The 26,045-nt window shown below is 39.6% G+C and overlaps 1 protein-coding gene across 1 annotated transcript; it reads right to left on the reverse strand.

Annotated features, from left to right (window-relative positions):
• Nucleotides 1-26,033, reverse strand: LOC146393221 (solute carrier organic anion transporter family member 3A1-like). The gene is made up of 10 exons (XM_084928051.1): nt 25,461-26,033; nt 22,728-23,187; nt 10,081-10,179; nt 9,668-9,937; nt 9,351-9,515; nt 8,374-8,572; nt 8,022-8,157; nt 7,715-7,887; nt 5,305-5,369; nt 1-5,082 (listed from the first exon to the last, which is right to left on the reverse strand). The coding sequence occupies exons 1-10, from the start codon at nt 25,617-25,619 to the stop codon at nt 4,706-4,708; spliced, it is 2,103 nt and encodes a 700-aa protein (XP_084784177.1). The 5' UTR covers nt 25,620-26,033; the 3' UTR covers nt 1-4,705.
• Between the last annotated feature and the right edge of the window lie 12 nt (nt 26,034-26,045).

Raw genomic sequence — 26,045 nt, forward strand, 5'->3', positions numbered from 1 at the left:
TATTACAAACAAAAATAGTATATTTAATGTATTTACAATAAACATACAATCATGTAATTTCCAAGAAATATACAGAACTAAAGCTTTTAAATATAAATTTATCATTTAAAGAAAAAAAATTGAAAACAAATACCAAGAAGCAACAGAGCATATCTAAAAAATCTTTGAAAATATAGGTGATATATTCTTATTTCATTACCCTTTTCTTTTGCAAAGGTCCCTTACAAAGAATCCTACAATTCTCATTTTGACTACCACCAACAGCATAAGCAGACATGTCATTTTAAAGCCGTCACTGTTAGCATAATGTTTCTCTCAAATCAAAGGCAACATGCTGCCTAAAGGCTCAAAACAAAGGATTATCAATCCGTATATGAAGAGTTGTCTTCCAAAATGACAAAAAAATATTGCAAAATACATAATAGCAACAAAAATTTTAAACAAATTATATCTTCTTTTTTTAAACAGGAAACCTATTTATTGTTGGCGAAATGTGTCTTTAACCACCATAGATAATGATAATTTTTCCTTGCAGATGTCATATTTTGGTAGTGAACTCTTCATAGGTCAATACTCCTGCCACTAAAAGTCCTTTATAAAAGTCAAACTGTTGTTACCACACGGCAAGGCCATCAAAAGAGATGAATGAAAATAATAGGATGAAAAAAAAAAACATTTAAGCTTTAAAGTTATTTTCCATCACAAGGCAAAACGTCTTGAGCACATTGAGGTGCTAAAAGAAAACAGTCCTGTTGCCACAGGTCAATGCAAGGTCAAGCAAATGCTGCTGCCCTTGCACTTGTCGGACAGACCTAAAATATGTTGTTTTCTTCTTTGCAAGTGTTGAATGTTACAGTGCACAGGTTGATATGGCACAACATGAGCTCCGATCATAAAGTCTTAGAGTAGAGCTTCACATCCAGGCACAGTTGCAGGACCGCTATCAGTGAAGTTTGGCTGATCTTCTACAGTCAGCCTCATCTACTGTACAAATTCAGACTACAGCTCAACATCGGTGCCACAGTAATAAAAACAATACGTTCGAGCAAAGTATTGTTTTCAATTGTACCAAAGCAACAGTTATCAGCTTTGTCACTGATGGAAAGAGAATTCAATCTAAATTCGACAATACCTTCACTAGTAGAAAACTTCTACATATTAACAGTTATTACATCCTAAATGTTACTGTTTTCTAGACCAATGTACAATATTCTATAGGCAATATATTTTTGGGACACTTTAGGGTGATGTGGTGAAAGTAAGTTGAGGGATATCACAAAAAGGCTACATACAACCGGAGGATCTGCTTTGAGCTCCAGCGTGTTCAGACAAAGTTCTCTGCAGGACGTCACAGAACACTTCTATGGTGTCACTTCGGCACTTTTATGGCACTATTATGTACAGAGGAGTCAACACTAGACACACTGGGGTGCTATAAATATCAAAGACAGCGCCACCTGTTTGGGATTGCTGACTAGGAGATGGTGGCCAGAAGGTGCCCCACCCTGTTTCTTTTGAATTATTTGTACAGCTCAGCATTATCCCAAATATCCCGTTTGGAGCCAATATTTCCATCGTTGTTAGATTTTGAGCTTGAAAACAGGCACCGACTAATCAGTGCCGAAAAGTTCTCTCACTATATAAAAAAAAAAAAGATCTCAACTTGTTTATATTCTATTCTAAGAAAATCCACAAAGACAATGATGTGATGTGGTTTAGCGTGTCTCTGTGGTCAACATAGGTTCATAAAGCATTGATCTGTTGTTTTATTTTCCCACTGTGTTTTTAGGATTTTTGAAGCTATAGCAGCATCAATGTAGAGTTTAAATCTTATTCTTTTGGTTAATTATTTATGAAACTCAATATATTGCAGACCTACGAGTAATGTGCATCCAAAATAAAAGTATTTATTAGTGTAGAGTTTATATGTAGAGTTTAAATCTTGTTCTTTTGGTTCATTGCATATGAAACTTAAAATGCTGTAGACCTACAAGTAATGTGCATGTATTTACTCTTAATAAATGACTCTTGAGACACTGGTGGTGGCAAAAAGAATTTGTGAACCTTTTCAAAGCTAGCTTAAAGGAACAGTTTGAAATTTTGGGAAACAAGCTAAACATACAGATTTTCTTATGTGAATCTATAACCAGTAGTTAGCTTAATTTAGCACAAACAGGTAAAGCAGAGCAGCTAACTGGGCTATGATGACATTATCTACTGACCAGCACCTTTAAAGATAACCTATTAAGATTTTTGTTTCATATATGCAACAACTAAGGCATAACACTAACAAGTTCTAATTTCATGGGCATTTCTTGGTAGGCTGCACTGATTTCCAGGCCCAAACCTGAGAAAATAAACCCCAATTTTGACATTTCAGTTTTTGTATACAAAGTATACAAAGACAATGTAGGTCTAACATGTTGGTATAATAAGATGACTTGAATAGACTGATTGTTTCGATGTTTGGACTGAGCCTGGTACTCAGTTCTGGTACTTTCAGTCTTTATACAAAGCCAAGCTAACTGACAGCTAGCTCTACCTTTGTACTTACTGTACAGCTGGCCAGAGTATTATCAACCCTGTCTTTCTAACTCTGGCTAGGAAAAGAATTTCCCAAAAGCGTATTTCCCAAAGCCTCAAAGGGTATATGCATTTTAAAAATGAAACGTATTGTGATGATTGCTCTCTGGATTTTTGATGCAAAACATATTAAATACTTACAGAGTAAGCCAGAAGAAAAACACTATATATAAAGTGGATATGTCAAAAATCAGAATCCAGCTGAATTCTTTAACAAAAAGCTGTATCTGCATGTAGACAATCACTTCAGTGTGAGTGATTGTGACAGCTGAGGTTTGATTTAAAAGAAGAAAAAAAAGTCATCATCACAATGCAGTATGCATTATAAAGCTGTTCCATGGTCAAAAATAGAATTTGGAGGCCATTCGAGTTAAATGTATATTTAACCATTACAATGGCCAACAAACCACAGAGTCTGTGCAATATAGTGACATCATTCTGAACATATTTTATTTTTATGTGCATGCATTACCAGCATGCTTTTTAATGAACTCATTCTGGCTGGACACTGTGCGTCATGCTATGCTGTGTCTGTTGACAGCTAGCCACTACAATCAACAGTCTCAATACAATGACTTGGTATTCCACATAAAGGCCTTCACACTCTCACTTTCACCCAGTGTGAGCTCACTAGTCATACTGGTGCTCTTGGTAAAAGCTTCCTTCCCCACAGCTGCCACCTGCTATGGCCCTCCTAAATAATGTACCTGGAGTGTCTTATTTGCAGTGTCTCCTGCTTGTTATATTTGTTGCTTTGTATTTCATGCATCAATGCTGCAAACGATGTCCCCAAGAGTGAAATTACATTACAAACTCTTATTCTGCATCTGTTTGCAGTTGGCATGAGCATTGTTGAATCAGTGATTTAGGAAAGGTTACAGGTTCATTTACTGAATCTGATCATGTGCATCTCGTCTAAACATTAATGAAAAAGCCATCTTACTCTGTTCCTTTGAGTCAGGCTATTATTTAAACTTTAACAGTTAAGCTTGTATTCTGATTACCTGTCAGAAGCTGCATCTAATTTTCATAAATGTCAAGTAAAAAAAACAAATAACTGAAACGTTTTGTGGCTCCGAAACTAAAATATAATCTCAGACTTTGGTCGAGTATCAGTGCCAAAACTTCACATATTTTCAACAACTTTCTCGACTAAAGTAAACACTGAAAGCTATGATGAAAGAATTTGCTTCTTATTTCTCTGAAAAATGTTAGAAACCTCTTTCACATTTTAACCATTTCAAAGTGGGATAATCCATGTTTTGTGGAAAATGTGACCTGCAATAATTGGTGGCAGGAGCTAAATAAATAAATCAGTTTTCTATATTGCTGTAAACTTCTGCACCTTTTGAACCATTTGATTTCTTTTTCATTGCTTGTTGTATGTCTGTTTGAGTCACTGCCGGGGTTAAGGTTGAAGAAACGTACAGTAATTGTATACTGGCTTAGAAATGGGCCCTTTTCATAGCAGCCACACTGACATGTTATTGCAGGGTAAACACGGATGTGATTAATCACAACAATAGTGGCTCTGTTCCATACGTATACATGGGCAGAGGCTCTGGTATTGTGCATGCTCAATATCAAAATGACTGCAGTGAAAAGGGCTGTTAACTGGTTTTGGATGGAGTCGAAACCTAATAAAGGGTTTACAACAAATGTGTTAAGAAGTCTCCTGTAGGGATCCCCAGATGCACTGCAGATGGACTTAAAATTGATTACTGTCACCCTTTTTGCATTTTCTGATATACCATACCTGAGAAATACTAAAGGAAAATAAACCATTTCATAAACTCTGGTATAGTAAATCCAAAACTTTGAACTAAACTTTCGTCAGCAGTAATCTATTGCATGTGATTTTCCCCCTCTTTCCTCTTCACTTTCTATTCCAACTTTGCAAAAAAAAAGTAAAAGCAATTTTCTTAAAGCCAGCTTAATTTCAGCTGACAAAAACGTGAACGTGGCAAATTTGGGGAATCTTCTCTTTTTCAATATGTGTCATGTTTTGGATGATAAGAAGACTGGAACTTTACTGAGGACTTTTCTCTGAACTCAGAAACATCACGCTTCAGGTCTGTTGCACATTAATGGCTCCGGTCTGCAGCCCCAGTGCAGACCAGCACTATAAAACAGACTCCATGTTGTCACATGTCTCACGGTCCTCCAGGTTGTATATGAATTTTGTCCTGTTGGTTGGGTTCTGCGTGATATCTTTTCCCAAATTGTCCAGAGTCACGTTGGAGGCGAAGAGTTCGGTGGGTGTGAGGTACCCCTCGTTGTTTTTGATGTATTTCCTGTAGTTCTTTCTCAGACACTGCCATGTGGTGGTGTACAGGAGGAAAGCTGATGACTTGAGAACGATGGCGATGCTGACATACAAATGCCTGTAGGCCACATTGTCGTACAGCATGCAGGCTCCCTTCTCGCCGCAGACGGAGCTCCAGAACAGACAGGTGGAGTCGATGCCCATGCCGAAGATCAGAGGGGGAGGGATGAAGCCTGGAGCAGGTGGGGATTGCGGAGAGACAGCAGGTCACAAGGTCAAGAAGAACACCAGTTTGAGTTCATGTTCCTAATGTATCTAGGCAGACAGACTGATGAAGTTCATTTCAAGCAAGGTGAAAAATTGCCCTGACGTTTAAATCACAGAGTAAAACTACAAACCAACAGCTGTTGCACAAACACAATACAGAGTGCCAATAGTAGTGAAGTGTTTCTTACCTATTAGTCTTAGAAGCAGGAACAGAACACCAAGGGCGTAGGATTTAAGCTCTGGACTGACAGTTCTGAAAATTAAGAGAATACTTCAACCCTTTGAGTACTGTGGTGGAAAAATGTTCTTAATTGGTAGACCTATTGAGTTCAAAATTACATTATTTTGTACATATCTCTCTATCTTACCTATCTAGATTACAAGCATTATATATATATATATATATATATATATATATATATATATATATATATATATATATATATATTAGGGGTGCAACGATACACAAAATTCACGATTCGGTTCGATACTTTGGCGTCACGGTTCGATATTTTTTCGATACAAAAAAAATGTTCATGCCTTTTTAATTTGTCATTTATTACATTTTCACAGCACATTCTGCACCACATCTCTGTGCGTTCATCATTTGTTTGAAGCCAGCTCACCTCCTGCAACTACTTTTCCGAGAATACGCGCTTCTTTTGTGGTTTGGACTCCTGACATTTCTTTGGAGGTGGAGGAACATCACAGTAATTGCTTAAAGGAGCTTGCTTCTTCGACATCTTTAAGAGTTCTAAACAAATGTCTGTCCTCCTCCTTCTTATGTACGCAAACACGCGTTGCAACTTCTTATCTTGTGCACGTTTTTTATTTTGACAGCGAATGCGCACCTGCGGACCACTTATGTGCAGCCCTGGTTATATAGCTCGTCATATTGCAGCCACAGAAATTCTTTTGTCCATGAAACCATAAAGCTGCACTTTCTTTTTGCCTTATAGTCTGATTTGTCATAACTTTTCCGTTTTGTGGTAAGCTTTTCTTTGGCTGTCACTTCTTCACGCTGACCTGTCTTATTTGGCTCAGCAGAACTAAAATATATATCCTGCTGCTTTTACACACGCACTCACATAACGCTCAGCGATTCTCTGCACGATCAACCTCTCACATGTTTAAGCTTGCTGCGGTTGATTTCACTTGTCATGTTTGCATAGTAAGCTAACGATTGATAAGACGATGTCAGAGGAATTGGTGCGCAAATTATCATCACTCACCAATCAGTGCTGTAGCTCTCTATACACAGTTCGCGCGATTGCAAAGTGAAAGCAAAAAACAAGCGCAAATTCAAACGCGATTTCAATATGTCACATATTGACAGTGGCTCACCGATGCCAATGACATAATTACCCAGCTACATTTCCGAAAGAATGCAAAAACATTGACATATATTTTTCCTTCCTACGATAGGCCGACGGGCAGGGCAGAGATAGATTTTGGTAGCCCGACTGGAAAGATCGCTAGCCCCGGGACGTCGGGCTAGCGATTTTGCGAGCCCTGTATCTGATTGAGGAATCACTCATCTTTGGAAAACAGAGTTTATTACAGAGAAATGGCTCTTTCCAAAATAAAAGCTATACTATACGCTTCTTCTGGGCTATATTCTCAGCAGCATATTAAACATATCAGGTCCCCATAAGGAGAATCATGTGCTAACGGCTGTCTAAATGACTCCGATGAAGTTTGTAGCATGCGTGCTTGTTGTTTTTGTCTGCTTCCACTTGTCTTTGCACTAGGATGATGTCGGCGTAAATGTGCAGTCATATTCGTTGTGTTCCCACTAGTGCTGTCAGCGTAAATCTCGTTGAAATGACGTTAACGCCACAACACGGCAAATCTCCGTTAACGAGCTGCCGCGGATCGCCCCGTGCGTGGGGCTGGACGGCCAACACGTTAACGAGCTAACTGCGCTAACACACTAGCTCCCACCCATGTAATTGAGCATTGCATGGCACATCCAACATACTGTTTTACTTTAGTCCATGACGTGCTTACCTTCAGGGTCATACTTCACATGAAGACCAAAATAGTTCCAAACGCCACATCTGAATGAGGGTGGGGGAGGTTCAATTTGCCATGTTGCAAGGAGAGCTTAACTTCTGTCTCGCTAGCTTGCCCTGCACTCAGTGAATCTGCGTTCGACTACTCCGCCTAGGCTGCACTGTCGAGCGCAGATCCACTGAGCGCTCAACACAGACAGCATAGTCAGAAGGAAAGTTGATAAAATAAATTTAAAATTTTGTATTGTTCGATACATATGCGTACCGAACCGAAAGCACTGTATCGAACGGTTCAATATCGATACGAGTATCGTTGCACCCCTAATATATAAATATATATATATATATATATATATATATATATATATATATATATATACACACAATGTGCATATAATGCCTTTAGTGTTATTTGTCATTATATATGAGTTAATATACACTTGCGTGTGTCTGTATTTGTCCGTATCACTGTCAGCTTGATAAATCAATCCTTTCCATTGAAGAACCACGGGTATTTTGAAATGTCGCCAGCTCCCTCTTGTGAGTAGTTGATGAATAGCAAGCGGGGGGGACGTGCTCATACCTGATAAGGATGATGACAGAGGGTGTCTGGGCCATAGCTCCAATCATGCTGCACACACATATAACACACAGGAAGGTGAGGAAGGCTTGCTGACAGCCTGGGCTGGGACACTTTCCTGGTAAAGCCACTGCTTCTTCGCTGTTGCTGGATATACACGCACAGTTGGTCAGGTTCTGACAAAAAAAAAAAAAGAAATGAGGTGATAATGTAATAATGATATATCGAGTAAATCTGCAGTATTTATATTTATTGTGAGCCCTTCAGGCACAGGGGAGCAATGATTATCAGCAGTAATGTCCCAACTCACTGGTTTGGTACAGCCAGCGAAACAGGCTGAGAGGTAGGTGACTCCATTGGAGCCACAGACAGGGCTCACCGATGCAGTGTAACAGTTACAGTTACTAATGCATGCTGACTCAGGCTGCTGCCAAGACTGCAACGTCCTATGGAGGAAGTCAAAGGTCACGTTAGGGATAATGCTGCATATGTACAATTTGAAAATCTAATGCAATTTTTCTGCAGGATTTTTTTTATTCTGGGATTTGTTTAATTTTTTGTTTGCATGGACCTACAGTATATCCCTGTGGGGAAAAGTACTATACAGAACTAAAAGTTCCTGGAAAGACTCTTCATTCACATCAGTAAGTCATCACTCTTACTCATTGCCGTAGGCCACTGTGACCCCAGCGACAGGTCCAGTGTCACAGCCCAGGAAGAGAAAAGAGACATAGCAGGCAGTGGACACCAGGTTGACCAGCATGGCCATGCGGACGGCACCCAGAGCTGACAGGTTCAATTTCTTAACCAGGAGTCCCCCGAGGAAGATTCCCAGACAGGCACAGGGGATGGCCGTCATACCTGGAGAGGGAAAAACAAGTAAATTCTATATATAGAGAGCAACATTCCTCATGATTTGACAGTAAAAAAAACAAAACATAAATAATTTTCTTTTATTGAGATAAGAGTAGGACCCCTCTAGGAGAGAAAGGAAGTTGAGAAACCTGCCTCACCATGGTAACCATGATGGTAAGTCTTTTGCTAGAGTACTGTTAATCCTACAGAGCCCAATATCATTGAGATGAGAGAATGTATATGAATATCTTCATTTAAGTACTTTATTTCAATACAGTTTTAATGTAGTTAAGCGTTATTGTCTTATGCTACTTTCTACTTTTACTTCACTTATTTTAACACTTTAGTTATCTATTGTTTTCCAGTTTTCGAAGCATAAATCCACCATATTATTATCTTTAGTTACGACACATTTTTACTTTTGGTTATGTTACTACTCGCAAGTTTAGTCCTGAATTTTGTTTAAAGAGATATTAAAAAGTTATTTAAAATTCTCAGTTTACCCTGCTCATCAATCCTGGCAAGGTTTTCTGACATCAGCCTATTGCAAAACAATAAAGTCAAACTCTTGGCAGCAGAGCTTTACAAGCCTTTTTCCTCTGCTTTACAATGTGTTCCCACTCAGTGATAATTATGTAGCTGTGTTGATGCTTAAAACCTCTTGGGTGTACTCTTTCTCCCACACAAGAAATTGTGATGGAATCTAAGAATGTGAGCTGTAAGCAGAACTGATAATGGCCCTGGTATCAATAAATTCTTATCAATATCCATCCCTACTGCCTACCTAGCAGCTGATTAGCTGAGGATGTTGTAAGGTTGAATTGCTGCTCTAAGTATTTGCCCAGAAAGGCAGCAAAGCCAGCAACCACAGCGATCTCCATGCAGGCTGCCAGCGTGATGCAGCTGAACACTGGATTGGAGAGAAGGTGCCTGGTAACCCGGGGGATCACTGGGTCAAAGGAGAAGAAAATTAAGCAAAAAGTAGAAAGGATGAAGAAGGATTGAGAGAAAAGAGCAGAAGCATGCGTATGAATGTAAATATTCCATTAAACAATCTTGTCACTTATTAAACCCCCTCCACTCTTCTCTTGACTTCCTCACCTCTCAGATGCTGACAGACTGAGAGTCCGCTGTTTATATCAAAGCCATGAATGGCTCCATTGGGTTTAGAGCCCTGGAACTCCAGGCTCAGGGAAGAAGGCAGCATGGCCTGCTCACTCTCAGCTCCACTGTCCATGTCCTGCTCATCCAGCGCCTGGGGGAAACCGAACATGAAGAGGGCGGACAGGAAGAGTAAGGCACCACACAGGAGGAAGCCGCCCCACCACGCCCCGATCCAGCGAGGGTCATCTGGGGTGATGTCCAGCTTACCTTGGTTGGAGGGTAAGAAAATTCACAGCAGTCATAGAGGGAAGGACGAGTATTGGTGTACTAGTAGAGGTCACAATAAAATTACCTCTGTTTCAGTGTGGTATAATTTTGCAATATTTTTAACCATTTATTTCCCAACTTACTGGTATCAATGAAAACAGCATCAACATAAACTTTGGTACAGACAGATCCTAAGATGAAGCCACAAGCTGGGCCGAACACTAAAGTTGAAAATAGGATACCTGCAAGACAAAACAAAGGTATAGAAGAACGACAAGTCTGTCAGAAAATGACAGTATGCAGCAAAAACCCAAAAAACAAAAAACACCAGCAACATTACAGTGTTTGCACCATAAAATGACCCAAGCCAAGAGGACACATGCATTTCACTTCATTGTTCAGCAGAGGGCAGCCTTGTATCAAGCTGTTTATTACCAGCACCTTCTATTCTATTAGATATGATGCTTCCTATTATAAAGTATACTTGTTAATTGCACTTTGTGATTAGGAATCAAAAGGTATGTTGTTTAAAGATTAAAGATTAAGTATGAAATCCATGCCAAGAGATTTTATAATTTCATCAGAAGTCTTCCAGCGACAGATTTATTCACCATCACTGTAATATGCAGCCCATAGGTTGCACAGTGTAATTGATCCAAGGCTAGATTATCCAGCAGCATCATAAATAATCAAGCAGGAAATGGATTCTTACTGTAAGAGCAGTGGGGAGTGACTGATGCACTTTCTGATTGACGTTCCCCTGAATGTAAAAAGCTGCCCACTTTTGGCACAGAGACTGAGAGCATCTCTATAAAGCATCACACTGTGCTGGACTGTTTGTGCGTGTCTGTGTGTTTGTGTGTGTGGAACTTAATCTGTTACCCATGCTGGTGGTAAGTGGAACAATAGGAGTGAGTTCCAGTAGCCTGACTGCTAATAATGGATCCCAAAGCAGAGGAACGCTGCTCACTCCTGACAGGATGAGAGGGCCAGTCAATTTCTCTGTAGGCGATTTAATGATTACTCCTCTGGACATCACCAGTTATTGTTTGTGAGAACAGAGTAGTATTATAGGCTCATATTTAGAGGTATAAGTGCAAATAATAAAAAATATAGATCAATCACAAGAAAATAAGAAAGCATTTATTACAGTTTCAAGTCTATAAGATTGGCATCAGAGGTTCCAGATCAAACTAGGGTCTGGTATTTCCTTTGCTTATGAAGTGCATAATGTTATTGTCATGCTAAGATGTAAATTATTCATTCAGGCCTTCAGAGTAAAGGTTGTGGATGCTTATTAGTCTGGCAAGATACTACATCAAACTTTCCTCACGGGACCTGCAAAAAAGTCTTGCAACTGTTGGCATTAAAGTGCATGTACCTGCAATCAGAAAGAGCACAAATTTAACCCGCATAGCAGGCATACTAAAGAAAGTCTGTTCTGTCCACAGTTTGGAAACTAGTTTGCCAGTGGACATCAAGGTAAGGACTGGGCTCTCTGGAATTATGTGCTCTGGACAGACCAGTCAGATGGCTACAACAGCAGTATGCTTGTTGCAGAACAAAGACAGCTTGGTGATTAAATGCAATCACCGATTAATCTGAATTCTGGAGATTTCTTAACGGTGAAGCAACCAGTCTGAACTAGCCTGAACCAGGCCGAGCCAGGATAATGACACCAAGTGCAGTAAAAAATCTACCAAAACATGGTTAAAAAAAGGCCCAAATCTGAATCTCAAGAGAACACCCTTGAAAAACCACAAACATCTTGCAGTGAAAGAATTTCATTATAAATAAAGCACCTTGAGGTTACTGTTGCTGTGATTTGGCACTATATAAATAATTGAACTGAATTTTATAAGAAATGAGAGTTCACAAAGCCGATTTCAGAGAATTGTGCAAAGGTATGCAAACACAGCTTCAGTTTTAAGAGGTGCAATACTAGGATCTGAGGCCTTCTTTTAACTCAATTTACTTTTTCTACGACACTTTTACACACAGTAATTTCACATTTTTTTCCTTGTGGTGTTGTTCAGCTCCATTTGTAAAACGGTTCAATCATTCTTGAAACTTTTGGCACTGTTTCAAAGAAAATCAAATGTCTCCCTGCCCACTTATGTCAAAAAGACAATTTAAAATATAAATTTTGTTTTTATCTTTGCATAATTGTTTATGAAGAGAAACAGGCTATCGTGTGCTTACTGATTCTGGTGAGGAGTCAGTCTTGCCAGCGCTAACTTTTCCTGTGTGCTATTTTTATTTGACCAGAGCCATTGATACCACCGGGGCTTAAGTCAGGTAATAGAGGAGGTCAGGGGTTAGAGCAGGGCCAGCTCAACAAGCAACCAAATAATGACCTCCGATATCCTCTTCTGCCTTCCTCTGGGTTCCAATCACAGACACACAAAGAGCAATTAATCTATAATGTATGTGACGTAGTGAGGCTGGCAAACACACACAAACATGGCAGTGAACCAGCAGAAAATATTGGGCCCCTGCCAATCTGATCTACAGTACACCAACGCTCAATACTTTGAAAACTAGTGTGGGTACAACAACCTCAGTGTTTCCAGTTACATGAGATAAAGAGCCGGAGAGTGGCCGTCAAAGTGAAAGTGCTGATGACAATAGCAGCAATAAGCATGAAGACAGAGATGTGTGATGCCAGTCTGCTGTCTGAACTCAACAGTTGGTACTTCCGAGACCATATCCATGGAGACATGACTGAAAACCCAGTGAAAGAATGAGGAGTAGTACTGAAGCTATCATAAACATAGCAACCTTTACCTTACAGTAAATCATTCACTACTGTTTAGTCATCTGCTCTATTCACATGTTATTTATTTGACTCACATCCAATAGCAAGTGGACTTGGTGTGTCTTCCTACTGCAGAAAGACTAAATGATCTTTATGTGGAATTATTTGGGGATTTTATATTTATAATAACAAATATATGCATATATATTGCAATTTATTTTGTACTTTTAGACTAGTAGAGCAGCATTGCACAATTCATGTTTCAAACCCAATCTTAAACCAGCTGATCCGACATGGTTTTTCCCCCTTGTAATTTACACTGAGTTGCTGCAATGCAATATGTGAACTACTAGAAAAATCAGCAGTTGCCAGACTTATGTTCCTCTGCAGATATTGATGATGTGCACACATTTTTAACTACGCTCTTAAAAATAATTATTCTTCTGACATACAGTAGATTAACTTTCACAGGATTGGTATAAGTTCTGATTGCTCATTATAGATGGAATGTAAATCTTTCATGACTTATTGACTTTGCAGTAATTGTAGAGGGATGGAGGATGCTCTTAGTATCTGCAGTGTACCTGCAAGCATCAAAGCACTGATAGCTTTGGAACAGGAGAGCAAAGTGAGGTACAGGAAGACTGTCGCCACTATAAAGTGGGGCTCTTTGAGAGCAATCATACTAATATATGTATATATATTATAGTGTTTTCATACACTTAAAACAGAATATTTGTCAGGGATTCCTTTCCAAATATAGCCCACACAAATAATAAATATAACCTTAAACTAAAATGTCTCAGTCCCTTCTAATTTACACTGGCTACAGTGTCCTATGGTGACAACCTTAATTTACTTCTATTGTTTTGACGTAAAGCTGTTGTTCCTTCCTTCTGAACACCACCTGCTGAGATGAGCTAGAAGTGAAGCTAAAGGTAATACAAACCTGATGGCCAATACAAACAGAATGGCAATTTATTATCTACAGTACACTTATTTATTTTACATAGAGCTGTAACTTTGTGTCACATAAATGAAGATGACCATCCTGGCAGGTAGAGGCACTCCACTTAAGTCAAGCTTTTGCAGAACAACAACCTCCTTAGTGGAGATCATGAATACTCAGCAAGAGGTACCATTTTCATTTATCACAAGTCTGCAATATGGCACCACTGAACACAGGTTTGTGTTTAAAATATTGAGATAAATATTAGAATTAATAGTAAATTATTCAATTAGTATAACTATATTGTATACATATACCAAATTAGGCACGTTTTTCTTTCAGTTGTTCTTTAAAAACAACCACATGCACTGTTAACTATGGGACCTTATACAGACAACTGTGTGCCTTTCCAACACATATCAATCAACTATATTTACCACAGATGGACTCTAGAGTTTATTTTTTTTAAGAAATTTGCAAGAATTTCAAGCAAACTCTATTTACATTGTCATCATGGGATATTGTGTGTAGAATTTTGATGTTTAAAATGAATTGAATCCATTACACACAGATATAATAGCCTTAAGTGGACTATAACAGCCTTAAAAGTATCACAATTCTTAAACAGAGCAGGTTTCATATTTGCCACAGTTTAGGTTTTCACCAGACAATCGAGTCCAGATCTCCATATTGTGTTTGACACACGCCATATCAGTTCTTTTTATTTTTCACATTTTGTGTAATTTAGTCAGTGATCAGTTACATTAAAAAACTGCAATCTACTGGGGTGAGATTGATCAATAAGCACGTAACCATGGATATGACAACATATGGCACAAGTAGCTGATAAATTTAAAATCATGCATGTAGATGGAAGCAGCAGTAAAAGCAGTACTAAACCAATTTAAATATAGATATGTAGCTTTTTGGGGGGGCAGTAATGTAAGTAAATACAGATTATAGTTCTTTTTTAATCCTGTAACCCTTGTGCAAAAAACAAAGAAAAAAATTAGAAACTAAGAAGTGATAAAAAATTATACTCAACCTCATGGTAGGTCTAGCTCCATATTGTGCCTTTTGTGCCTAGCAGTAATGAATGCAGCAGATGCAAGGTCATACTGTGTTAGACAAGGCTCTTCTACCTGGTCACACTGCCAGCGCATGAATAATTTCACACTCAGGCTCACATTATGGCACAGTTCAATCGCTGGCACTTTGTATCTTGGCCAAGGTGCTCTTAAAAGGTACTCATATAAAACAACCTGTGCCGATCTGAGCGGACAGTGTGTGCTGAGTCAGCGCCCATTCCCTTCCTCTGCTGTCCTACAGTGGAGGAGTAATAACTCCAGTGGAATAAAAACATTTTTGCTGCAGTGGACTCTAAACTTGCAGCCTCACACTGCTTCATTACACACATTAAAGCGATGAATAGAGGCTAAGATAAGAGAAGCTGACCCTGCAGCTATAGAGCTGGACTCCATGCTCCTCCTAGGCTGCTCTTTTACTGTACTTTCATTTATTGTTCTGTACGGTGCTTTAAAGCAATGTGCTGTAATTTGTTGTATTTTTGTCACCAATACAACCAATGCAATTCTCTGCTGCATGCTTGTAATATTCCTGTAGTCCAGCTTACTCTGAGTTGCTTGTACATTCACTTGATATTCAGAAAGTGTAATCAAGATTGTTGGTTTGAATATTTGCAATCTTCTCTTGACCTGATGTTAAGAAATCCATGATGACTATCATGGATCAAGTGCGCTGAGGGCTTACAATCAACAGCCAAGTATGTGATCTTAAAGGGTTAGTTCACAAAATAGTAGTATCAAGGTCACTATGATCATCTTTTATATACAGTCCTGTTATGTGGATAATACTAGTTCAGTTGTACAAACCTACAGCTGAGACTGATGATAATTTAGTGAGTTGTAGAACAATTGAGTCATAAACCACAATGCTGCACAAAGTAACATTTTGACCTAAATGTGCTGGCTAAAGTACGGGATTATCACAATTTATCCTGAGGTCCAGATGAATAAATGCTCCAAATCTGAGTTTTGCTCAGACATTTTATTAAAACTCACAAATGTCACGAGTCAAAAAAGTCAGAGGATCACCAAAATCAGTAGAATATTTTTTCTCTGGGAACGTTTGTACAAAACTTCATAGTAAGTCTTCAGAGATACAGTATTTCAGTGTGGATCTAAAGTGGTAAGCTAACTCCATCCTTCTACTGTGGCCTAAAATGAGTAATAATGGTCATAGCATTTAATTTTAACTTGAAAAATAAAATGCGAATGCATAGAAACTAAATAAAGCAGGAGGGTCTTTGGCTAGCTTTGTAACTCACAGTGTTTTTTTAAAAGATTTCATTATGGACGCAGAAACATTTACTGCATCGTGTTAAGATGTAGTGCAGAAACGATTTGATGCTACATACTTGTTAAAAAATGCACACAGCATGAAGGCTTCTAACTGAATAGCTGCTTTACTCTAAGACCCTCTGTGGTGGATACAATTGATAGGAGGGTTAGCTGCCTTCACATGGGGTATCTGTCAAGCAGCTGACAGCAATCAATTATACAATTACAATCTGGCTTGGACTCACAGTCCACAGAGCTGAGGAGCAGGCTGGTCTTTCTGAAGGAAGCCATTTTCTCCTTTTTTGAGGAATCTTTCACAGCTGCCCACACACATCCAGACTTTAAATAATAGTTTGACATTGAAGGGAATATATTTTGTGCTTTATCACATTTATTCTGTAACAATGGCGGATAACTATTTTAAACATGGTCAAAGTTTCAAATAAAAAGGCCCGTGTATATACAAAGATCGCTGTGAGACAAAAACTCTTCAGACTGTTTCAGATTCCTTGTGGCTCTGCTCTTTTTCTACTCTTGGCTCAGTGTGATGTCAGTGGTAAGGGTTATACTTAATAAGACAATCGTACGCGCACAGTTCTGTCCAACTTTTCAAAACTTTAGCTTTTCAGATATTATGATCAGAAGAAAGTTGGCTCAAAGGAAGAAGGAAGGGAGCAAAAATGCTGCTGCCCAGTAAAAGATAAATGAGGATTATACTGACCTGTGAATCATGAAAAGCTTCTCTAATACAGTTCAAGACTTTAATGTGAGTTATAGCTATAGTACACACACACGCACGCACGCAAAATATTATGCATATACAACAGCTTCAGTGAGTTGTAAGCTCACCAATACGTCTGTATGATAATTAATGGCTAAACTGCTATGAAGTGTTACCAGCGATGGTGGTGCACTGAGAGCAGTGCCGGCAAAAAAGAGCAAATTTTTACAGCCAAATCAATCTTAACAACTGCTGGATGGATACAGCTATTCATGGGTACCACAAGATGAATCCTAATCTATTTTATAATAAAGCACTGCCATGTGATTGCCATTTCATTTGCCTCACTGTTAGTCAAACTTTCCCATCAGCCATATCTGTTCTTTTTTCCTTCAGCCGTCATAGATCATGACGGCGACAACTCCAAACATTATACATTGTGCTAATGTTGGCACGCAGGCTTTGGCACTTAGTTCAAAGCATTGCTGGTGCCAGAGTGCTGCCTCACAGAAACACTTTTCATCACACAGATCTCACTCTACTACTGCAGGTCATCATGGCTGCATTGCTGCCATTCCCCCCCCCCCCCCCCCCCCCCCCCCCGCCCCCTATAAACTGCCAGAAAGCACAATGATCTGATGGTCTGATCATTGTGGTCTGATGGGCAACTAACTGAACAGTTAGCAGCAGTCTCTGATTCTTTTTAGTTGCCTGCTGCCTGAACTGTTGCTCACAATGATTAGGACAGACACACTCATAGAGGAAAACAAACAGAGTGAAGTACAAGACACACACAAGAGAAAGGCCACATAACATTTGAAGAAGAACAGGCACATGGAGACAGGGCAGATATATCCTATGACAAGTGTTTAATGTTTCCTGCATTACACTTGAGTATTCTTTCGTGCCCTTCTCTTCCAGGCAGTATTGATCTGTTTGGGGTGAAGATGTGGCCACAAAAGAGCAGCCTCTCCTTCAATCCTCTGCTTTGTTAGCAAGCCTGTGGAGAGCTGCCGCTTTAATATTTAATCATTTGGTTAGATGTTTGCTAAACTACACCTAACCGCTTCTCTGTCACACTGCATTATTCAGGAGGTTTTCTTACAGTCTAAATGTGCCTTCACACGTCAGTCTTGTCAAACAACACCACCGCCCTGAGACTAGAAGAAGGAAATACAAAGGAGCACAGAACACATACGTACTGTGTAAATACCAATAACACAACAGCAGTCACATTGTAGGAGGTAACCATGGCAATCAACATGCCTGGATTGTCAAAAAATGGAGAACAGAGACAGAACAGAGAGGGGGTGGTGGAGAGAAAAGACTAATATAAGAGTACTATCTGTAAGTGTCAAAGGAAGAAGCTTGGGGGATGTTATGAAAGAGAAAAGGCTGCAGCGGATTTGGCTGGGGCACATAAAAGTAGACTTCATACCAAATCAGGCTCAATTTTAGTCTGCAGTGCAATTTATTAGAGCTAACCCCATTCAGGAGAAATCTAAGCTTAAACCACTGCTATGTCAAGTGATGTCCAAATTAGCAGTAATTCAAATGCTTTCTGTAAGCAACCAATAAAATAAACAACAATAATAATGCATTTTTCATTATACCTCGGCACTAATTATTATCTGTTATTTTCCAAAAATGATATTTAGCCATAGCTCTCATCTAACGATCGAGATATTTCCAAAGAGAGGGACCGTTGGTGGCATCCAAATTCAATGGTGTATTTCCAATAGAATTTTCTGTTTCACTTTTAAAAATTGCAGACTTAAAAGCCAAAAAATTGGGTGCCTTTAGTTTATTGTCTAAACCTATTGTTGGCTGCTCCTTCAGTTAGAAGGGGTCGCCACAGCAGGTACCTCCGCATATTTCATTTGGCAGATTTTTAGACTAGATGCCTTTCCTGATGCCCAAGGGATTTTTATCTCCTGGAATCAAACCAGGAAGCTCTCACTTGTTTTGTAAATCTGTAAACCACTACAATGTGAAGTCACTTATCCAGTTTATTGTCTTTCAAAATTTGCAAAGATGACAGTGAAAAATCAAGCCATAGATTTCACAAATCAATAAGTTTAGCGTGACGTCCAAAATCTGGGCTTGCAAATTGGACCAGCTTTGTGACATTTTTGAGCTAACTGAGCGCTAAAAGAACATCAGATACAGTTAGATATGAGGTTTCTTTCTGTCATAACGCTTTTCCACATTTTAACAGTTTTATTTGTTGACAGTTTTGGCACTTAGTCATGACTGGATTGATTGCAAGAAATGGTTATAATAAAAACGATGATTATCAATGGCTTTAGTAACCTCTTGACGTTTTCTCTAGCAACACCCTGAGGCAGACGTTTGTGGTTTTGACCAAATGTCTCAACAATTTCTTTCACCCTGAACTGTGCCATCAACAGATGAAATACTTTGGATCATCGCCAGCCATTGCTGTCCTTTGTGTTTAACGCTAATTAGTAAATGTTAGCCATATAGCATGATAAACTAAGGTGGTGTTTATTATATCAGCCCTGTTAAACATCAAAATGTTATTATGTTGGCATTAGTATTGGGCTAACAGCATTTTTGTTCGTTTTTAATATGAAAATCAATTTTATAGACAAAACAGAATGTGTGCAAATTCATCATTTTGTCAAATTAAAAGAAATTTAAATAAACAAGAATAGTAACCATGAAGCATTGTGAGACAATACTGATTTGTGCTGTCCAGTTAATACATATAATGTATCTAAAATGTTTGGTAATTGCTATAGTTTCTTTACAGGGGTATTACAATATTTCACAGATGTTAAATATGACTGTGATTGTTCACATGGATCATGTGTTCATAGTGGGATATTATCTGGCTAATAAATTATATTTACACTGAAAAACATCAGGTATCTGGTATGAATAGGCCTCTGACCAAGCAGGAGGGTAACTCAAGGGTGGATTACTTGATGCTGCGCTCTCTCTTCCTTTCCTCCACCCTCTGTCCATCCTTACCTCCCTCCCCTACACCGAGGTCTGCTGGCAGAGACTGTGCAGATCAAAGCAGGCACAGAACAATCCGCAGGCCTACTCACCCTGCAAAGAGGTCTGTGCTGAGATGTAAGCAGAAAAAAAATGCAACAAACCAAGGAGCTTGTGAGGAGGAGCAACTACTGTAGCTTCAGGGAAATGAAAACTGAACAGCATATGTTTATTTCTCAGTACCTTTGTTTCCATTAAAGCAACAAACCCATATGCCGCCGGCTTTGCCTTATTGAATCACAAAGCTTTAATGTGTTGGTGATGCCTGCATCAGACTAAACACCACATCTAGCTGAAAAAAGTTGTAATTTTTCAATACTTCTTGATACACTAATGCCAAATATAAAACGATAACAACATATATTAACTGATATCAACTGACAATAACTTGTATTTTTAAATACTAGCTATTATATTTTCCTACTGTTGTTACAAGTTCCTGAAATGAAGTGTGGTTAACCTACAAGAGCTCTAATTTATACATGAGGAAAGTGATTAAGATCAATATAAGAAAATAATTTAAATGCCTGGATAGCCCCCACGTATGACGGCTATATACACTACATTGGCAGTTTTGCCCACCTACCTATTTAAGCAGAGTAGTTTGAATATCACCAAGGGGGAGTTTTGCTTGCAGACACCAGGTATATTACATAAATTTAACAAAAACGCATGCAATATGTGCATACATTAATATACAGGTTAACAACCCTAAGGCCATCACTATATCAGCAAACAACCACAGCTAATAACAGGACAGATCTGTCTAGCGATAGAACCTCAGCGTTGATGGAAGCAATTTAAACTTACTACATAAAAAGATGCTGAGAGTCCAGTTAGGTGTCATGTGCCTTCTGCATCTCTCTGATATGATTATAAGGGCCCCCGTTACCCACAAGAGCTGACCAGCTTACTCCGGCCAGCTTAAAGGTGTCTGTGGCATGGTTTTGACTGCAGATTATGAAAAGACATAGCTTTCAAAATAAAAGTTGTATTAAACTTGACTGTGGGCTCTAAACAGAGGAAAAAAACTGGGGGGAAAAACACCAAAATTGCCCTTTACATATATATTTCTAGATTTTGTAGCAAGTGATATGTATGTTTCTTAAGTTCTCTTTCTCTCCATCTGCCCAGATAGACCTCTGCTGCTAGCAGGTCACACGGATGGCACATAGCTTCAGTCACTGCCTTTGAACTGTTGCCTTGGCAACTTTGGCACACAGGGTTATTTCGACCTCTTGGTTGCTGCTGTAACTAAAACCACAGCCTTTTGCTGCTGACCTTCAAATGCTTACTAAAGTTGGGAAAGCATGCTTTGCCAAAGAACCCCTGCAGATATGAAAGAGGGCAACATCAGACCCAGAATTTAATCTAAAAAAAAAATCAATATTCCTCATCTATTTTTGCAAATGCCCAATTCACACTTAGACACAGTGCAATGTACCATTACTGAGCATTTAATTAATAAAATTTACTAGCAGCATTCTCATCTCAGAAAATCAAATCATGCCAGTGTCACGGAACTGCGTACAAAGTCTCCTTTGGCGTTGTTCTTTGGAGCCATAGCAATTTTGGATGCTGTGAGATAAATGCCTTGTTGTAAAGTGCTACACAGTCCACATTACGTGACTCAAGGGATAACAGCAGATTAAGACCAAGCAAAAACCCTCAGGGCTAAAAAAAAAAAAAAAAAAAAGTGCCGAAATCTGCAGTTCTTCTTATGGCCACTTGAATTAGTCCCCATAGACTAATGTTCAAATGCCTAACTAATAGCATTAAAATATGTTTACAGACTGGTAGAAGGAAATGGTACTGGACTCAGGGCATGAATTTTTTTGTTCCTCATTCATTAGGATACTGGAGTTAGGGGTGTGTCTGTTTTGACTGACAGCTGTCCTGACACAGGCAGCTGAATCTTGTCTGCCAGCCCTCTCCTCTGCAAAGTTGAGTCACTGAACTAGATCTCTCCACTGTGTTTGTACTATTGGCATTTTTAATGGAACTATATTATATGGGTTACTGAGTGGAACAGCCCATCCAAGTTTGTCCATCTATTCTGGTGAGTGAAATTCTAGTATTTTCTTTGTACACTGTAACGATACTGTTTGCCAAACAATGTTGTTATTGTTAATTTTATAAGTCAGCATTTCATCCAACTACACTGATTAAATTCTGGCTTAAAAATAAAACAGCATGGTAGAAGCCAAATCACTAACACTGAGGCATGAAAATGCAGAGTCCAAAACCTGTGGGAGACTTCACGCTGGCTGCATCCATTTTTTTATCCCATCCACCATTAAGCTGCAAGTTTGTCATTGAAGAAGAGGTTCATGTCCTCTTTGAAACCTCGTGTGTGGCCTTATTTTCCTTCCCTCGCTATTGAGGTTTAGGCACAAATATGACTTGGTTCAGTTGAGGAAAAGAATGTGGTTTGGGTTAAAACAGTTCAACAAAAATTTGGAGTGACAGCCCCGTCTTACTATTGCATAACTCAGATGCTTCGTGCCAAGGTGCCAAAGGACACCATGTATATCTGTGAGATGCCACTGACTCTGATAAAATGTCAGTATTTGACACCCTTGGATTGCAAATGAGCTTGTACACATTTTTTTAATGCAACTATGCAATGAGTCTGTCACGTGAAAGTTTTGCATGTACAGCAGATACCGGCTGGGAGCATCAATCTTTGTTCACATCAAGCATTAGAAACATGGTATGAAAAGCAAAACAAAAAACAACAACAAGCGAGATGCATGAAAACACCTTGAGAGGTCTGAGGACAAAAAGCAGACTGCTTGGAGCTGAGAGGTGGTGTTTGTGATCAAAGCATCAGTGAAAAGAGCTCTTCATCTGGCCACTAGCAGTAATTAGCCTGAGAATCCACAGTTACATTGTTCATGTACTGAATAAAAATTATAGCTATAAAAAAATACACACTTGATAGTCATGTTCTGTGTTTTACCTCTGCATTGACTCACCTATATACAGTGAGGAGTCTTTTCTGTGGACATGATCATCAATGTAGGACACTCCTAAGGGCTGAACAGGTGTTGCCCCAATGCCCAGCAGGACCTGGGCTCCGATGAGCAGAAGGTACATCATGTTGGTGTTGGCTCGATTACCGCATTTAAACCCAGAGTCTCTGTTCTCTGACCTGGAGATGTTGGAGCAGACATCCCTGCCATCCTCGGCATGCCACGAGTCACCGGCCTCGTACTCATACTGATGAGTCAGGAACTCTGGCAGGGCTGACAGCAAGGCCCCCAACGCCATGACAATGCCACCGCAGCCAATCAGCCGGGGCCGGTGAGCCTTGGCGCCAAAGTAGCTGACAAAGAGGATGAGGGCCAGGTTGCCGATTTCAAAGCTGCTGGCAATGACACCCACATCTGCACTCTGGAGGTTGAAGCGTCTCTCCAGAGTGGTCAGAACACTTACCTGGCAGAAAAAGAGAGAAAAGGGAGAGAGATGAAGGACAAGTGCTACAATTAGCAGCCAATGGTATCACAGCAACTCGTTTAAGGTGAGTTTATATACTTGAGTTTAGTTTCTGTGCTATAAATTGCTGCAATTAAAGTTATAGGAGTATAAAGTTTATATATTTTCCATTTTAAATCTGTTTACAATAATACGAGTATTTAGCTTCAGGTGCTATCAGCCATCTGTCACTACCTTAGAGCTCATATCAACCTGTTAATAACACACAAGCTGCAAATGTGCCTATCTCCATCCTCCTGCTATATAGCTGCCAAGAAGGTCCCCAAGGCTTAACCTGATACAAACCTGGGAAAAGGGAATATGTGCATATGTGTGGCTCAAGGCAAGAAGCTTCACGTAGCTGTTCTAATTAAATGGACACAAACATGTGCCAGCTGTGTTCAAGGTGCCTAAGTGTTAAAGTGGCTCCTTGCATCAAATGTATTAGATCATCTACAAGACTGAAGGTAAACAGCTAGCTAGAAGTTATTTTAGTAATCCTTCATCCACAGCAAAACTAAAGAATAAGCCCAGAGCACTTCCGAATAAAAAAAGCGAATGAATCATGTTCATTCCCACAACAGAAGTGAGCTCAGGTGAATTATGCATAACGGCTTTTCATCCTGTGCTGTATCGTTTATCCTGTCACACCGAGCTCCACCGCAGAGTCAAAAACTGGATCATATATCTGCTGATGGATCCATGTACCAAGACCTCAGCCTAGTCATGCTGTACTGGTGTTGTCCTTGGAGAAAGCTAGAAAACAGTCACCCTTCCATAAAAAGTGTACAGTCTCTGTCTGACCACTAACATGAAAAGATTTGAGTCAAACACTGATGTATTTCAACTGTGGCAAACTAAGTAACAAGATCTGCTACCATATGCATCTGATTATTATTCAGATTTGTTTAAATTCACCGAATGCTCAACTTATTAAACATTGCCATTCAATAACATTCCAAGATTTGGATGACAAGGTTGAGACAAGTCTGTTGCTGTACATTTAGCAGCCCACTGTGAATCAATAAAACAGTATTAAATAGTGATAGCAAACTATTTCACAAGACAGGAGTGATGTTGGTTCTGTGATGCAGATATTTGCTAAAGGTGCATCTTTGGTTTGGGATGTTTAAAAGAGAAAGCTCCACAACAGGCTTCAAGGACAAAAGCTAAACCAAAAAAGTTGGCTCTAATGAAACGTTTGAACTCACCATTTTTAAATTAACCTTGCTGTTTTGACTAATATCAAAGAAGTGCTTCTAATTATCTGCACCTTTCAGAGTGTGTTTAGCAGACAGGTAAAAAAGATCCTGTCTTCCTAAGCTCATTAAAAATAACTTCCATTCCCTTCCTGTTACAAAGTTATTTATGGTATCAAGACTGTGCTGACATTTATCAAGGAATTGGCTTTGATAAAAAATAAATAAATAAATAAATAAAATAATGCTGATTACAATAGCGTATTTTTTCTTAAAAAAACAAAAAAACAAACTGATTTCCAGTAAGTGGCTGAGCCAAAACCAGTGCTGACAGTTATTCTAAATGCTGAGTTCAAGGCTTTGTCATTCATTTCACTCCTGCATTAGCGATGGCTGATGAAATCTTTATTTATTGAGTCATAAACACATTTTTCTCCTGTGCTCGTGCAACATAAACTTGATCTCTTATGTTGACATACATCTAATCATAACAGTGCAGTAACAGCTTATAACTCTGATCAAGCTGTCACAGGAAATGCAGTCTGGTTAATGAGGGGGAGAAAAAAAAGCTGCTGTCTCCTGTGTTGTTGAGATCACGTCATCTCCTAGGCCTATATCCTCCGGTGTCAAAGGCCTCCTGCATTATTGAGACATATGGGTGCAGAGCGTGTAGCAGTATGGACCTCCTGACCAGTGTTTCGTAAGCTGCTCTCTAACAGACCATCCATATGAGCAAGTAAAATTTTCCATATATCGTAGAGTCTACTGCCGCTGTGACGCGCTTTGTGACATGCAGATGGCGCATAGGCCTGATGGATAATACGCAGTAAGTCATCAGTCAGTGGCTCCTGGAGGATGTAATTTTAGTAATGTGATCAAAATAATATGGCTATTAAACGCAGCAGCTGAGCACCCGAAGCAGCGCAGCGTTTTTTCACTGTCTGCCCGCGCCGGTCTGAAGGGCGCTGCGTTAACCCCATGTTACCTGAGAAACATGACGTTCCTTCAGACCAACACTGTGTCCCCCAAACTCACCAGATAGGCGCCCACGGTGCCCTGTGCCAACATGAGAGCACATTCCGACACCAGGAATATCTTAATGTTGGAAAAACACGAGGTCTTCTTCTGATTGTCATCTTGCTCCGGGTCGTCGTTGCTGCTCCGCTCTGTGCAGATCTGGTTTTTAACCTGCATCCTTCGGCTCAAGCTCCGGTCAGGTTGGACGGCATGAAACTGAACGGGTCCGGTCCGGCGGAGGGCATCTGGTTATGATGGTGATGACGAGCTGCACTGCAGAAGAAGTGCGAACCTGCTGTCAGGAGCCCGTCCAAGCTTAAATATACAGCGAGAAACCCTGCTGTCCACTCAGCAGTGCGCACAGTCCGTCAGCGACCTCTCTTCACCGCCTGTCCAGTCAGTGCCTATCGGCTACATCACATTTAAATACGTAACTTACGCTAGTGTTATATATGACGGCTTAAGCGTAGAACTACAGTACGCTCTGCTTCCCCACATCCGGGTTTTGTTTTTTGTTTTTTTACTCAAAATTTCCCCAAGCCGACTGGTTCTGGTTTCCCAGTCCGGTTCCGAGACGCAGCTCTGCGTCCCGTAAGCAATGTT

This window comes from Perissodus microlepis, chromosome 1 (assembly GCF_051167445.1).
Source record: "Perissodus microlepis isolate ML-2025 ecotype Zambia chromosome 1, ASM5116744v1, whole genome shotgun sequence".
Lineage (NCBI taxonomy): Eukaryota > Metazoa > Chordata > Actinopteri > Cichliformes > Cichlidae > Perissodus > Perissodus microlepis.